Source organism: Telopea speciosissima, chromosome 10 (assembly GCF_018873765.1).
Source record: "Telopea speciosissima isolate NSW1024214 ecotype Mountain lineage chromosome 10, Tspe_v1, whole genome shotgun sequence".
NCBI classification, from domain to species: domain Eukaryota; kingdom Viridiplantae; phylum Streptophyta; class Magnoliopsida; order Proteales; family Proteaceae; genus Telopea; species Telopea speciosissima.
In genome coordinates this window covers 14,123,751-14,138,244 of record NC_057925.1, presented here as the reverse complement: position 1 = coordinate 14,138,244, position 14,494 = coordinate 14,123,751, and the positions used below count along the sequence as shown (strand labels likewise).

At 45.4% G+C, this 14,494-nt stretch overlaps 1 protein-coding gene across 2 annotated transcripts in view; it reads right to left on the bottom strand.

Annotated features, from left to right (window-relative positions):
- The window catches only part of LOC122642924 (dihydropyrimidinase), a 41,687-nt gene that overhangs the window by 25,075 nt on the left and 2,118 nt on the right, over window positions 1–14,494 (bottom strand). For both annotated transcript variants that reach the window (XM_043836538.1, XM_043836539.1), the window contains exon 3: window positions 1,835–1,886. In XM_043836538.1, coding sequence (XP_043692473.1) covers window positions 1,835–1,886 — 52 coding nt within the window. The remainder of the gene's footprint in view (window positions 1–1,834; window positions 1,887–14,494) is intronic.

Below are 14,494 nucleotides of genomic sequence, written 5' to 3'. Positions count from 1 at the left end.
TGGTTTGGTGGGATGTCTCTTTTGTCTTAGAAATTTTCTTAAGTCTCTGATTCTGGTTGGTAAATGGTTTCTGAAACCTACTTGTTACTTGTTAGGTGGATCTAACCCCATCATACTCTTCTTCAACAGTAAAAAAAAAAAGAGCATTTGATGCAGATTCATCACCGAAATAGACTTGTTTTATTAGGAATAAGTCAAGGGTTGGGTTATATACAAGTTTGGCCTTTGATCTCATGGGTTTTCTATGTAATTGGTCACTTTTATGGACCTAACGTATGGGTAATAGGGTTGCATACGGGATTAGTTGTTTTAGTTCCATACTTAGTTTTATTTTGGTGTTTTTGTTCATAAATTGAACCGGTTCAACCAATGGTTCCATTTAAGTGATTTTAGCAGTTTTCTTTTTAGTGTTTAGTAGGGCTGGATTAGGACTCTGTTTTGAGTCTATTTCAATTTCCTAGTCAGTTTAAGTTACCTAATAGGGTAAGGATTGGGTTAGGCCTTTCTTTTTTAGTGTAGGAGTCTATTTTTGAGTCTTTTATATAAGGTTGTAAGGGGGCAAGTATTGAACACGAATTTTGATATTAATGAAAAGCTTTTTGCTGCTCTTCTTTTCCATTGAAGATTTTTGTCTTGTGTCTGATCAAGGCTAGTGAGATTGGTGTTTGATCCAATCAACACCTTGCGGGGTGAAGTCCGGGTGGTTCGTTCAAGCTCTCTTTGTTCTTTTGAAGCCCTACTTTCAAGTTCAATTCAAGTTTTGATTTTTATTCAAGATCTACAATCAAACAAGCTGCTGCCAAGGAAATTCTGCAACAACAGTAAGTTTGAATCATCCCCATCCCCTAATATTCTTCTTCTAATCCTCTCACAGCCCAAACCTTAAGATTCCCCCTTTTGTTTTCAATTTTCCCAATACCTAAATTCTGCCCGGACCAAACCAGCCAGCCAAACCACACCAAACTTTGATCTAATTCTCCTCTCATATTAAGGAAAACTGGATCCAAGTTGCTCCCTCATCTGACCATCATAAACCCTAAAAATTCTTTTTTCCTCTTTTCAAAACCTGAAACCCTAACCCTAACCTTGCTGCTGATTTTAATTAAAAGGCCTAGACTTGTTAAAACTAAACAAGACCTTCACTGGAAGACTCCCCTACATCAACTTAGCATAACCCTAGGTCCCATCAAACCCTAACCCTAATTTAACCAAAAACACCTATTTTGACCTATTCGAACTATACCCTGTTCATGGCAGATGCTGGTTTACTGGCTTCTAGTTGGTCCCCTACCAATCTAGAACTACATTAGCATCCCAATGCACTAGGCTCCCACTACTGCAGGGTCTGGGAGGGGCAAAAGTATGCAGCCTTACCCCCTGCTTCACAGGAGAGGCTGTTTCCAATTTCTTTTTCAACAGTCCAAATACATAATAAATTGGACAATTAGCGATCGGTGTCACAGAATCTATATTGTTCGAAACCTTCAAAATGGTGATATCAAACTCCATAGCATGTGGCAGACATCTAATAGAAACCAAAGATATAATAACAATACGAATATGGACATACACACACACACATAAAAAGGAAAGTACTTGATATGAACATTATTACATACAAACAGAAAGTAGTACCAAGCAACCAACAAAAAATACACCAAGGCCTTTCAGTTGCAACATGTTTTGAGTCTGAAATAACAAAATGTACATCCAACTCAAATATTTTTAGTAGCCATATAAAAAACAATTCAGTGAAATGCTTTATGACTATACATGATTTAGAAATTAAAAGAACCCAATTCTCCTGATTTGTGTAAGAAGAATGAATTTTCACCTGGCATGACATACTTCCCAGTGGCATCAAGCACGGTAACATCATCACCAACCTGTGAACAGAAAATAAATATTTTCAGATTCAAAATAACTTATATCATTAAGTAAACTAGTCTCCAGAATCCATAGTGATGTAGTGATAACCACAGCACTACGAAAGAAGCCTAATAAATCCATCTTAGGTACAGAGATGCATATACATACCAGACTAACAAAATAGTAGAACTGTAAATACGTATCCAAAAGGCTTCGAGTCAATTTCCAGTTGAGGCCTTGGACCTGGCCTTGCAAGGCATGATCCAACTTTATACTTATTTAAGCATATTTGTTTATATAGTATTTAATATTTAATAAGTATTTGCACCATTTTTCTTTTTGGTACGCTAAATGCCAGTCATGGAGTATATTCCATACAGATTAGTATAGATTTGCGAGGATTGTATCAAACTGTGAAACTCTGTGCTGAAATTCAGGCTCCGCCCAGGCCAACCCAGCCCAATTTTCTGAATTTTGGCATGGGCTGAGCACCATCCGGATAAGCTGTGACGCAGTAGAAGAAGGGTGGGCTAGATTTCATTCTAGCACAAACGACCTCGCATCCACAAGGTAGAAGAAAAGGGACGAAAAACGTCAATTTTTCAATAAAATTCAGAATGCCTCTTACAAACCCTAAGACAACTGAAAGAAGAAATATAAGAATTACAATAGAGATCAAACCTAGAAGGATGGAATAAGATTGGCTCGATAAGGGGTTGAAGAGAGTCTTTTGGATGTAGAAGTTCTCCGGCAATGCCTCCTCCCCCTCCGGCAGCCCTGATTGCTGCCTACCCTGCTGCTTCACCCCTTGCACCATCCACCTCCCCTGCAGGCTGCAACAACCTCTCCCCCTCCTTTCAGCCAAGCCCTTGCTCTTCGTAACCCCCCTACCATTGCTGCCTACCCCTCTGCTTCATCCCCTGTACCACCCACTAACCCTGCAATAACCTCCTCTTCTCCTCCATCCAGCCCTGTCCATGCCCAACGCAACCCACCATCCACCACTTGGAGCTCCCTCTTCTCCAGCAGCTCCTCAGCCACCACTAACAGACACTCCCTACATTTTGTCCCTCCTTCCATCGTCGACGACTACAGGGTTGGCTTCTGCCCCCAGGGCCTACTTGATGACGAGCTCTCCAAATGGCAGTGCTGCCTCGTGGGACACTTCCTTGGCGCCCGTCCACCCTTCCATGTCGTCAAATCCTCTCTGCAAAAGCAATGGCGTGCGGCAGGGGCTGTCTTCACCTACCTACTATCCAGCGGCATCTTCATCTTCAGGTTCTCCGACGATTCCGACAAGTCTCAAGCCTTGGAGGGTGGTCCATGGCTGGTTGGCAAGAAAAGGATCTTCCTCCGGCAATGGGACCATCGCTCCTCTCTCAACAAAATCGACCTCAAGTCCATCCACATCTAGGTCAATCTGCCAGGTCTTCCCTTCCACTATTGGTGTGCCTCTGGGCTCACTATCGTTAGATCGACCATCGGCAACCCTCTCTTCTCCGACGAACGCACCAAGAAAATGGATCATCTCTCCTTCGCTCGTATGTGTATGGAAATTACTGCAGATGATCCTCCCCCTGATTTTGTCACCACCTAGGAAGAAGACGGCCACTCCTTCTCTCAAAGGGTTACCTACGAGTGGCTGCCTCACTACTGCTCCATCTGCAAATCCTTCGGTCACCCTTCGAAGCAATGCCTCCCTGGCCCTTTAGGCACTTTGGCTCCTTCGTATCCATCGACCACTGCTTCAGCCCCTTTGGTTGAAGAAGCAGCCGATGTTGATGTCACTGCAGCAACGTTGCTTACTGTAGAGGAGAAGGAAGACACTGTCGCAACCACAGTGGAAGACGACGTCGCTGCTTCGATTCTTGTTCAGGCGAAAACAGCATCTGTGGCCGACAAAGCTCAGGTGTCTGAAGGCTCTCTGAAACTCTCCGGTGGCCAGAAAAAAGAGAGGAACCATCACCGGAAAAGCAACCATGACTCCGATGAGGTTCCCAGCCATGGCGACTCTCCCAATGCCTACCTACCACGCAGATCCACTGACGTTGACCACAACAGATTCACGGTACTTCAGTCTCTCGATCTTGGTGCTGATGGAGATGTTGCAGCCTCGATTGCTCCTCTTGAGCCCTGGTTGAGCTGCGATACCGATCTGCAGGCTCCCCCTGCTGATACACCTGCTAATCCCCGTTTGCCATCGTCCTGTTCTCCTTCCCCTTTTGGCAATCCAAACCCCACTTTTTCCCTTGATAACCAAACCCCTTCATCGCTTTTCACGAGGTCCTCTTTTCCCAATAAGAAACACCCCCCTCTCCATGTGTCCCATCTAACCACCACACACCCCCTTTTGTCCCATCTCAAGTCAACACCTAGTCAGACCCGACCCATCAACCCGCCCACTCAACCCACCGAACCCATCTTACCCATCCAGCCCATTTAACTTATTCCAAAACACCTTACCCCTTCTGGCCGAACCATAAAAAACCAGTTCCTGATCCACCAGCTGGTCCCTCCTTGGCCCATCGCCCTTCACCCTTGTTCCTTTCCTCCCCCTCCTCCCCTCTGGTTTGCTTTCCCCCCCTGAGACAGTACCGCCTGAGACCCTGCAGTGTTCCCTCGGGGTCTCGGGTTAGTTCCACCGCTGGTTTGCTGCCCCCTCCCCCCCTTTGCTCATGATCCCTTGGACCATTTGGAATGTCCGCGGCCTCAACGCCCCGGCCAAACAAGCAGAGATTCGTGACCGTATCAAATCCTCTAAATCCACCCTTTGCTACCTCCTTAAAACGAAGGTTCTTGAACCCAATTCTTCTCGCATTGCTCACTCTCTTACCCCCTCATGGTCCTTCCTCTCCAACTACACCCACTCTGCAAATGGCCGAATCTGGATTCTCTAGGATCCCTCCAAATTCCATATTTCGGTCTCCTCCGCCTCCCCCCAATACCTTCATATTAGCATATTTGATCATCTTCACAATCATCTTTTCTTCTTCACCATGGTTTACACTTTTAATCGTCACCTGGATCGACTCCCCCCTCTGGGATGATATCCGTTCCATTTCTCTGTCTGTTGGTTCTGCCCCCTGGGGCATGGGTGGCAACTTCAATGTTGTCCGTTATAGTCATGAAAAGTTGGGTGGTTCCCCCATAGATCACCAAGCTATTGACGCCCTCAATTCTTGTTTCGAGGATGCTAGGCTAAACGACCTTAGATGGTCGGGTGCTGAGCTTTCTTGGCACAATAAGCGCTCAGGCCTTAACAGAGTAGCTTGCAAGCTCGACTGTGCCCTCGTCAATGATCCCTGGCTCTCCTCCCTTCCTTCTCTTATGCCTTCTTCGACCTCCCCAGCCTCTCTGACCACTCCCCCATCTCTCTCTTTGTCCTCCCCTACTTATCCTTTGGCCCCAAACCCTTTAAGTTTTTTGACATGTGGTCCTCCCATATTGGTTTCCTTCCTATTGTTCAAGCTGCTTGGGATCTTCCTGTCCAGTCCTTCTCCTCCCCTCTCCTTGCCTTCTCAAAAAAACTCAAAAATGTCAAATTAGCCCTCAAATCTTGGAATTCTTCCATCTTTGGAAACATCTTCTCCCGTGTCTCCTCTTGTCGTGACACCCTCTCCTCCATCCAGTCCCGTCTCCAGTCCGACCCCCTCAACTCCTCCCTCGCTGAGGAAGAGATCCTTGCTGCCTCTGAGTTGTCCTCCTCTCTCTCTCAAGAGGAGAGTTTCCTCAAACAAAAATCCCGGATTAAATGACTTGAGCTTGGCGACTCGAACACAACCTTCTTTCACCGTTCCCTCAAAGCCAGATCCAACTCTAGCTCCGTTCTCTCTCTTACCTCCTCTGATGGCTCGGTTCTTTCCTCTGTTGATGCTATCAAATCCGAAGCTGTGGCCTACTTCACTGGTATCTTTTGCCCCCCCTCCACCACCCAATCCTCCATCCCGGACGACCTAATCAACAAATTCGTTCCTTCCCAGTTCCCACCTCTTCAACTCCCTCTGCTCCATCCCCTCTGACTCTGAGATTGCCTCTGCTGTTCGCTCTCACAAGGCTAGTAAAGCTCCAAGCCCTGATGGCTTCAGTATGGGGTTCTTCTCCACTTGTTGGGACATCATCGGTGCTGAGCTTATTAGTGCCATCAAGAGCTTTTCTTTAACCCCCACCAGATCCAAAGCATCAATCACACCTTTCTCTGCCTCATCCCAAAGTCTTCAAGAGCCTCTTCCATGCCTGACTTCAGACCCATCTCCCTCTGCAACCTCCTCTATAAGTTCATTGCCAAAATTCTTGCCAACCGCCTTCAACTTGTCATCGACTCCCTTGTCAGCTCCAACCAGTCCGCCTTTATCTCCGGGAGAAGCATCACGAACAACATTATCCTTTGCCAAGAAATTGTTCGAGGCTTCCACCACAAATCCCTCTCTCCTTTAGCCCTTTTGAAGATAGATATCCACAAAGCCTTCGACTCCATCCATTGGGATTTCATCTCCCAAGTCCTTCTTAAGATGTCCTTGTTAGGTTTTAGAGTAGATGGAGAAGAGAAGAAAAAAGCTCCAAGAGAGCAAAGAGAACAAACAAGATTCTTGGGGAAATCTGTTATATCTCTAAAACAAGAGACAAACAAGTTTATATTGAAAAGAATGTAAAATTACACTGGTGCCCTTTGGCCTAATACAAATGAAACAAAGAGTACATAAGTAGGGGTTATGTACATATATACCCCTAATGTAACTATTCTTAACACTCTCCCTCAAGCTGGGTGGTATATGTCATACATACCCAGCTTGTCTAACATAAAACTGAAGTGATGAGAACTAAGACCTTTGGTGAAGATGTCAGCCACTTGTTCATTGGTCTTCACAAAAGGAGTACAAATAGTCCTAGAGTCTATCTTCTCCTTGATAAAGTGTCTGTCAACCTCAACATGCTTGATTCGGTCATGTTGAACCGGATTGTGAGCAATACTGATAGCTGCCTTGTTATCGCAGTATAAACTCATAAGCTCGGTTGTCTCAAAACCCAATTCTTGAACAAGTTTCTTTAACCACAAGATTTCACACACACCATGAGCCATGGCTCTAAATTCTACTTCAACACTTGACCTTGCTACTACAGGTTGCTTCTTACTTCTCCAGGTGACTAAGTTTCCCCCAACAAAAGTACAATATCCAGAAGTGGACCTTCTATCCGAAATAGATCCGGCCCAATCAGCATCTGTATAAACTTCGATTCTCAAGTGATCATTCCTAGAGAAGAGAAGACCCTTTCCAGGACATGACTTCAAATATCTGAGGATCCGATAAACTGCAGCAAGATGTCCCATCTTGGGTGCATGCATAAACTGACTCACCACTCCAACAGCATAAGTTATGTCAGGTCTGGTGAGGGAGAGATAGATTAGCTTGCCTACTAATCTCTGATACTTTTCAGCATCTACAAGAGGTTCACCACAATCTTCCCCTAGTTTGTGGTTCTGCTCAATAGGGGAGGATATTGGTTGCATCCTAAGTAGCCTGTCTCTGTAAGTAGATCAAGAACAAACTTCCTTTGGCACACATTGATTCCTTGCTTGGATCTTGAAACTTCAATGCCCAAAAAATACTTCAATGGACCGAGATCTTTGATCTCAAATTGCCGAGCCAAATAAAGCTTACGTTTTGAGATTTCAACTTCACTGTTTCCCGTGACCACAATGTCATCAACATAAACAATGAGAGCTGTAGTGGTGCTGTCCTTCCTTTGTATAAACAATGTGTGATCAGCTTGACTTTGAGTATACCCACTTTGTAGGAGGGCTTGTCTAAACCTCTCAAACAAAGCCTTAGGAGACTGTTTGAGTCCATAAAGAGCCTTCCTAAGACGACAAGCTTTCCCATTGCCACCAATATACTTGAACCCAGGAGGATGATGCATATATACCTCTTCTTCTAGGTAACCATGTAAGAATGCATTTTTCACATCAAGCTGGTACAATGGCCAATCAAGATTTGCAGCCACTGAGAGAAGTACACGGATGGAGTTGTGCTTGGCCACTAGAGCAAAGGTCTCTTGATAGTCAATGCCATACACTTGTGTATAACCCTTGGCGACAAGTCTTGCCTTATACCTCTCCACAGTACCATCAGACTTGAACTTGACCGTGAAAACCCATCTGCATCCAACAGGGATTCTCCCTTTAGGGAGCTCAACTAGGTCCCAAGTGTGATTTTTCTCAAGAGCCAACATCTCTGTGTTCATTGCTTCTCTCCATTTCGGATCTGCTATAGCCTCTGCTACATTCTTGGGAATAGATATGGAAGAGATAGCCACAGAAAAGGCTATACATGTAAGGGAGATAGAATCATAGGAAACAAACTTTGCAATTGGATTAGTACATGCCCGAGTTCCTTTGCGGTGGGCAATAGGAAGATCCAAGTCTGAGGGTAGAGAAGTAGGAGGTATACCTGTCTCAATGAGTGAAGGCTCAGGATGAGGAGACGAAGAAGGGTTTTGGCCAGTCTTCTTTATAGGAAGCCATGTAGCCGAAGTTCTCCAGTCCTTCGTATACACTAGTAACTCCCCCTGTTCTCTGTTCACTTGTGCACTAGGAGGCTCCCCCTCAACCACATTATCCACAGAGGGCTCCCCTTGATAACAGTATCCACAGGACTTTTCTTTCCCCTGTCAATTTGAAAAGGCGAAATGGGAACAGGAAGGAGAGGGGAACAGAAACAAACTCGGGAACCTCTTCACCCTCACCACCACCAAGAGATGAACACTCCCCCTGAAGAGGTGACTGAAAATATGGAATAGTTTCAAAGAAACGGACATCTTTAGAAAGAAGCCACCGACGAGTAGGGGGATGATAGCATTTATAGCCTTTGGAGGTGGAGGAATACCCAAGAAAGAGACACTTGAGAGCCTTAGGGTCCAACTTAGTACGGGCAGATTTACTAATATGGACATAGTAAATACACCCAAACACCCTAGGTGGAAGGGAGAAGGAAGAAGAACAGGGAGGTAACACATCAAGGGGAACTTTAAAGTTCAAGACACTGGATGGCATGTGGTTGATAAGAAAGACAGCAGTTAATATGGCATCTGACCAAAAAGTTTTGGGAATATGCATAGTAAACCAGAGAGATCTAGCCACTTCAAGGAGATGGCGATTTTTGCGTTCAGCCACCCCATTTTGTTGGGGGGTATCTACACAGGCCACCTGATGAATAATGCCATGGTCAGAAAAAAAGGTTTCCAAACCACTATACATATACTCCCCACCTTTGTCAGAACGGACAACTTGGATTCGAGTTTGAAATTAGGTATACACTAACTCATAAAAATTTTTAAATGTAACATAGACATCACTCTTGTGTTTCAACAAGTACACCTAAGTAACCCGAGAATAGTCATCAATGAAGGAAACAAAATAGCGGAAGCCACGCAAAGAAGTAACAGGGGAGGGTCCCCAAACATCAGTATGAATAAGATGAAAAGGTGAAGTAGATCTATGACCATTAGATGTATAAACTGTTTTACAACTTTTGGCAAATAGACAAGGTTCACAATGAAAACCATGTGTGACAGGAAAAGAAGAAAATAAATGAGGCAACAATTTCCTCATAACAGAAAAAGAAGGGTGGCCCAAACGACGATGCCACAACAAAATATCCTCCTGATTACATCTACCTCCTTGCCCATAAACATAGGATTGAGCTTGCACAACAGGGGAAGTACCAGTATCCAAAACATATAAGCCGTTAGCTTCACGACCACGGCCAATCACCCTCTTTGTCACCAAATCCTGAAAGAGACAATGAGTAGGGAAGAAAGTGACAAAGAAGTTCAAGGATTTAGTCAATTGGCTAACGGAAAGAAGATTAGTAGCAAAGTTGGGAACATGAAAGACAGATTTCAAGGGTAAACAAGGTGTAACCCGGATATCTCCCTTACCAGAGATAGAGGAGAAGGAACCATCAGCAATTTTTACCTTATCTTTCCCGGATTAGACAGAATAGGAATTATAGAGCTGAGACCTACCAGTCATGTGATCCGTGGTACCCGAGTCAATGACCCAAGGTATGGTGCCGGAGGAGGAAGAGGCCTGTAGTGCCGTGGAGGTAGGAGTAGCAGAGGACCCATCCAAGTGGGCTACAACTCGACGAAATGCAGCAATGTCTTCTTTGGACAGAGATGATGAATCAGCCTCAAGGACTCCAACATGAGCCTTAGGGGCCTTCTTCCGCTGTCCCTTCACTCCCCCTGCAGAACTAGGGGAAGGCTTCCCATGAAGATCCCAGCAAAAATCCTTTGTGTGCCCAGATTTGCCACAATGGTCACAGAGGAATCGGCCCTTCGTAGAGCCCTTAACAGCCCCCTTATCAGCTCCCTTAATGGAGTCCTGAAGGGTGGAAGAAACAAGGGCAGAACGCTCAACAGTGGGGTTAGTAGTAGTCCCCATGGCACCCCTACGGGTCTCTTCACTCTGTAGATATCCACAAACCTCCTCCAGTGAGGGAAGACTTGGTCGGCCAATGATTTGTACCCTAAAAGGTTCAAATTCAGAATTAAGGCCACCAAGGAGGAACAGAACCCTCTCTTTCTCAAACAGCCGGTGCACCTTGACCTCATCCTCAGGACACAATTGCAGATCCCTATAATGATCATACTCCTCCCATAGGCCCATGACAAGACTATAGTAATCAGAAATGCTCCTATCACCCTTACGAAAGCTAACAATCTGTTGGAGGAGTTGGTACACCTTTGTAGAATCCCCAACTCTATTAAAGATACGAGCCACACTATCCCAAATGACCTTGGCAGTCTCCTTGCCCATAAACCTCCTGGCAATCTCAGGCTTCATGGAGAAAAGAAGCCAAGCCATCACAAGAGAATTCTCCGTGTCCCATTTAGGATACCCTTGCTCGGTAGGAAGAGGAACTTTGATGCTGCCATTTATGTACCCCATCTTCCCCCTACAACGAAGAATCAATTTCATGGATCGGGACCAATCAAGGTAATTGGTATTGTCCAACTTGACAATGGGAAGCTGCACATTGGGGTTCTCATATGAAAGGACTGGGGTGGATGCAGCCGTAGGGTCCGCAGATAATGGCAGGTCTGTTTCAACATTTTTGTCACCCATATTGACCCGAAATCAAACACAGGAAGGGTCCAAATAACAATACTTCAAGCCCAACAACAGTTCCTCAAACACAGCAGTCAAAAACAGAGAAAAAACAGAGGCAAGGACTGAAAAAAGGTCTGTAAAACTTCAACCAATCAACAAACTGCAGCGGAATGACAAAGACAAACCTTCTCCAGCAGAAAATGATGCCAAGTAGCCCAGAAAAAACAACCAACAAAGCTCTACTGACGAGCTATGTCACTTCAAGGACCACAGCTGGCGGAAAAATTGCAGAAATAGGTCTGGCCGAACTTCAACTTTTGCTCTTTGATGCTTCGAATAAGCTTGAGATGTTCAAAGGAGAAGAAAGGGGACTTCCAAACGAAGCTACAGCCTCTGGTTGCTCTCCATTTGGATGCCAAACAAACAAGAACCAGCTTTGTGAAGATACAGCAGGTTACCTTTGAGTCCAGCAATGAAGGCTAGCCCTAGTCTTCCAAGCAACCTTTAAACACCTTCAAACTCCAGGAACAAACAGCTCTGATACCATGTTAGGTTTTAGAGTAGATGGAGAAGAGAAGAAAAAAGCTCCAAGAGAGCAAAGAGAACAAACACGATTCTTGGGGAAATCTGTTATATCTCTAAAACAAGAAACAAACAAGTTTATATTGAAAAGAATGTAAAATTACACTGGTGCCCTTTAGCCTAATACAAATGAAACAAAGAGTACATAAGTAGGGGTTATGTACATATATACCCCTAATGTAACTATTCTTAACAGTCCTTCCCTCCCACCTTTATCAACTAGATCCACTTCTGCATCTCCACCCCTCGCTTCTCCGTCCTCCTTAATGGCAGCCCAACTGGTTACTTTTCCTCCTCTGTTGGTATTCGTCAGGGCTGCCCCCTTTCCCCCTTCCTTTTTTGCCTTTCCCTTGAGGTCCTCTCTCGTAGCATCCAGTCCAAAACAGACCTCCACCTCATCCCCCCCATCCCTAAGTGCAAGCCCACCAACCTAACCCACCTTGCTTTCGCTGATGACCTCATGATCTTCTCCAAGGCTGAACCCCACTCCCTTGAGTCCATCATGTCTTCCCTTCACCTTTTCCAGGGGCTTTCCGGTCTTCACATCAACCTCCTTAAAACCCAAATCTTCCTGGCTGGTGTTCCCGATACCACCAAAGCTTCCCTCTCCGCCATCACCGGCTTTTCCCTTGGCACCTTACCCGTCCGTACCTTGGCCTCCCCCTCATATCTGCTAGACTTTCAGCCCACCACTGTAACCCCATCCTTGATCTCCTCCGTAAGAGGCTGCAGCTTTGGAAAACCAAACTTTTATCCTATGCAGGTCATCTGGAGCTCATCAGATCGGTTCTTCAGTCTTGCTACATCTATTGGAGCGGTGTTTTCGGCCTCCCCAAGGCTACCATCAAGGCTGTCGAATCTATTATGTGTGCTTTCCTATGGAAAGGTGTGGATTCAGCTAGGTTCCTCCACCCCAAGAGCTGGTCTTCCATTTGCACCCCCAAATCTGAAGGAGGTCTTGGTCTCAGAAGGATTAAAGATTTTAACATTGCTGGTTCTATCAAGCTGTTATGGAAGCTCCTCACCAACAAATCCAACATTTGGACTTCCTGGGTGTACGCGGGGCCTCTCCGTAGAGACTCTATCTGGACTGTCAGCTCAGTGCCAGACTCCTCCTGGGTTTGGCGTAGAATCCTCCAAGTGAGGCATATAGCTAGGGGCGCTATATCTTGCAGGATCGATGATGGGTTGCGAACCTACCTCTGGCTCGACAATTGGCATCCTTCAGGTGTCCTTGCTTCCATTGTCAGCTCCCGTGCCATTTATATTTCCGTCCTGGATAGGCTTCCATCATCGCCAGAGGCTCTTGGTCCCCCCTCCCCTCGCAGATCTTTGGAGCTTCCTCCCCCCTATCCCCCCTGGTCACCGAGGCAGAGGTGACACCATCTTGTGGCTTCCTTCCCCCTCAGGCAGTTTCAGTTCCCACTCCTCTTAGAACATGGTTAGACATAGAGGGACCCCCTGTCCTTGGCATAAAGTTGTTTGGTTTAAAGGGCACATCCCTCGTTAGAGCTTTACCGCTTGGCGCGCCCTAGCAAACTGCCTCCCAACCCAAGCATTCCTCATACATCGCCACATGCAAGTCTCCCCCAGCTGCTGCCTTTGTTGGAATGGACACGAAGATGCCGACCACCTATTCTTCACTTGCCCCTTTGTTGCCTCCATCTGGAACCGTGTTCTTCGCCACTGCTGGCCTGCTCAAAGAACGCCGCTGCCCCTCTCCAGAGAATGGGTTTGGATTGATATGACTTTCGGAGGCAACTCGATTTGTGATTCGGTTGGCAAGCTTGCCTTTTGTGCCACTATCTCCACATTTGGATGGAGCGTAACCTTAGAAGATGGACGTCCAACTCCCGCTCTTTCGACAAGATTTGGAAGGCCATCTTCTTTGATGTTTCATCTCCAGCTAGTTCCCTCCCCCTGGCTGGTGTTAAGGATACCCCAAGGAACAGGCTCATTGTTGTCTCCTGGGGTCTTCCTACCTCCATTTTGCGCCCTAGCTAGTCTCTAGCTTCAGTTTGTTGTTGGCCCTTGGGCTTGTATATTCCCTCTCCTTTCTTCGTAATTAAATTTTTATTCATCCAAAAAAAAATCCCTAAGACGACCTTTTATAAAGGTCAATACAATTCAAAATTTAAAAAGTACGCCAATAATTCAAAATTCAAAAATTGCGCCAAAATTCAAATTTCAAACTTTGGCGGGCCTTTTCGCTTTCGAAACGCGCCCGGATGGCCAAAATAGGGCATACGTCATCGCCAAAGGCTGTGTGTCCTGTAGAACTCGTCGAGACCTTCGAAACGGCATATGATTCGACCCCTCTTGTTTAGTACCTCTGACCACTCCGAGTGGTTTTCTGGTCCAGCCGGTTCAAGTACTCTTCTGATATCCCCTCTACATCAAGCTGGGTTGGGCTTGGGGTATAGCCTTGGTCTGGCTAGGATTTGACACCAACCCGGCTCAAGTTGCCCTAGTATAGGGTAGGGTTATGGTTATAAAAATGAGGTAATAGAAGAAAAAAGTGGAAAATATGATCAAGAAGTGTTCCGAGGAACCAGTTCGGTAAGTTGGATTTATATTTTTAAGCTTTTCAATATAACTTCTTCCTAGATTGCAGGGGTATTTTTTGGTATTTTCAGTTCAACATTTTGGGGTCAGATTATTTTGTTTTACTTTTATGATTTATCTTACTTTAAAGGCCCATTGGGATCCTGTATTGGAATCCAAAGGAAAAGAAACAAAAGAATTAAGAACTGAAATTGAATTTTGGAACTGGTTTTCTTTCACTGACGTTAAGTAAAGAATTTGAGCAGGTAGATCTGCCACAGCAGGTGAAATGGGGCTGAAAGGTAGACATGAAGATCCCTCTACTCGCATCTCAAATTTTAGACCAATCCTGGTGAGTTTGCTAACTAGAAAAACAAGGAATTGAAA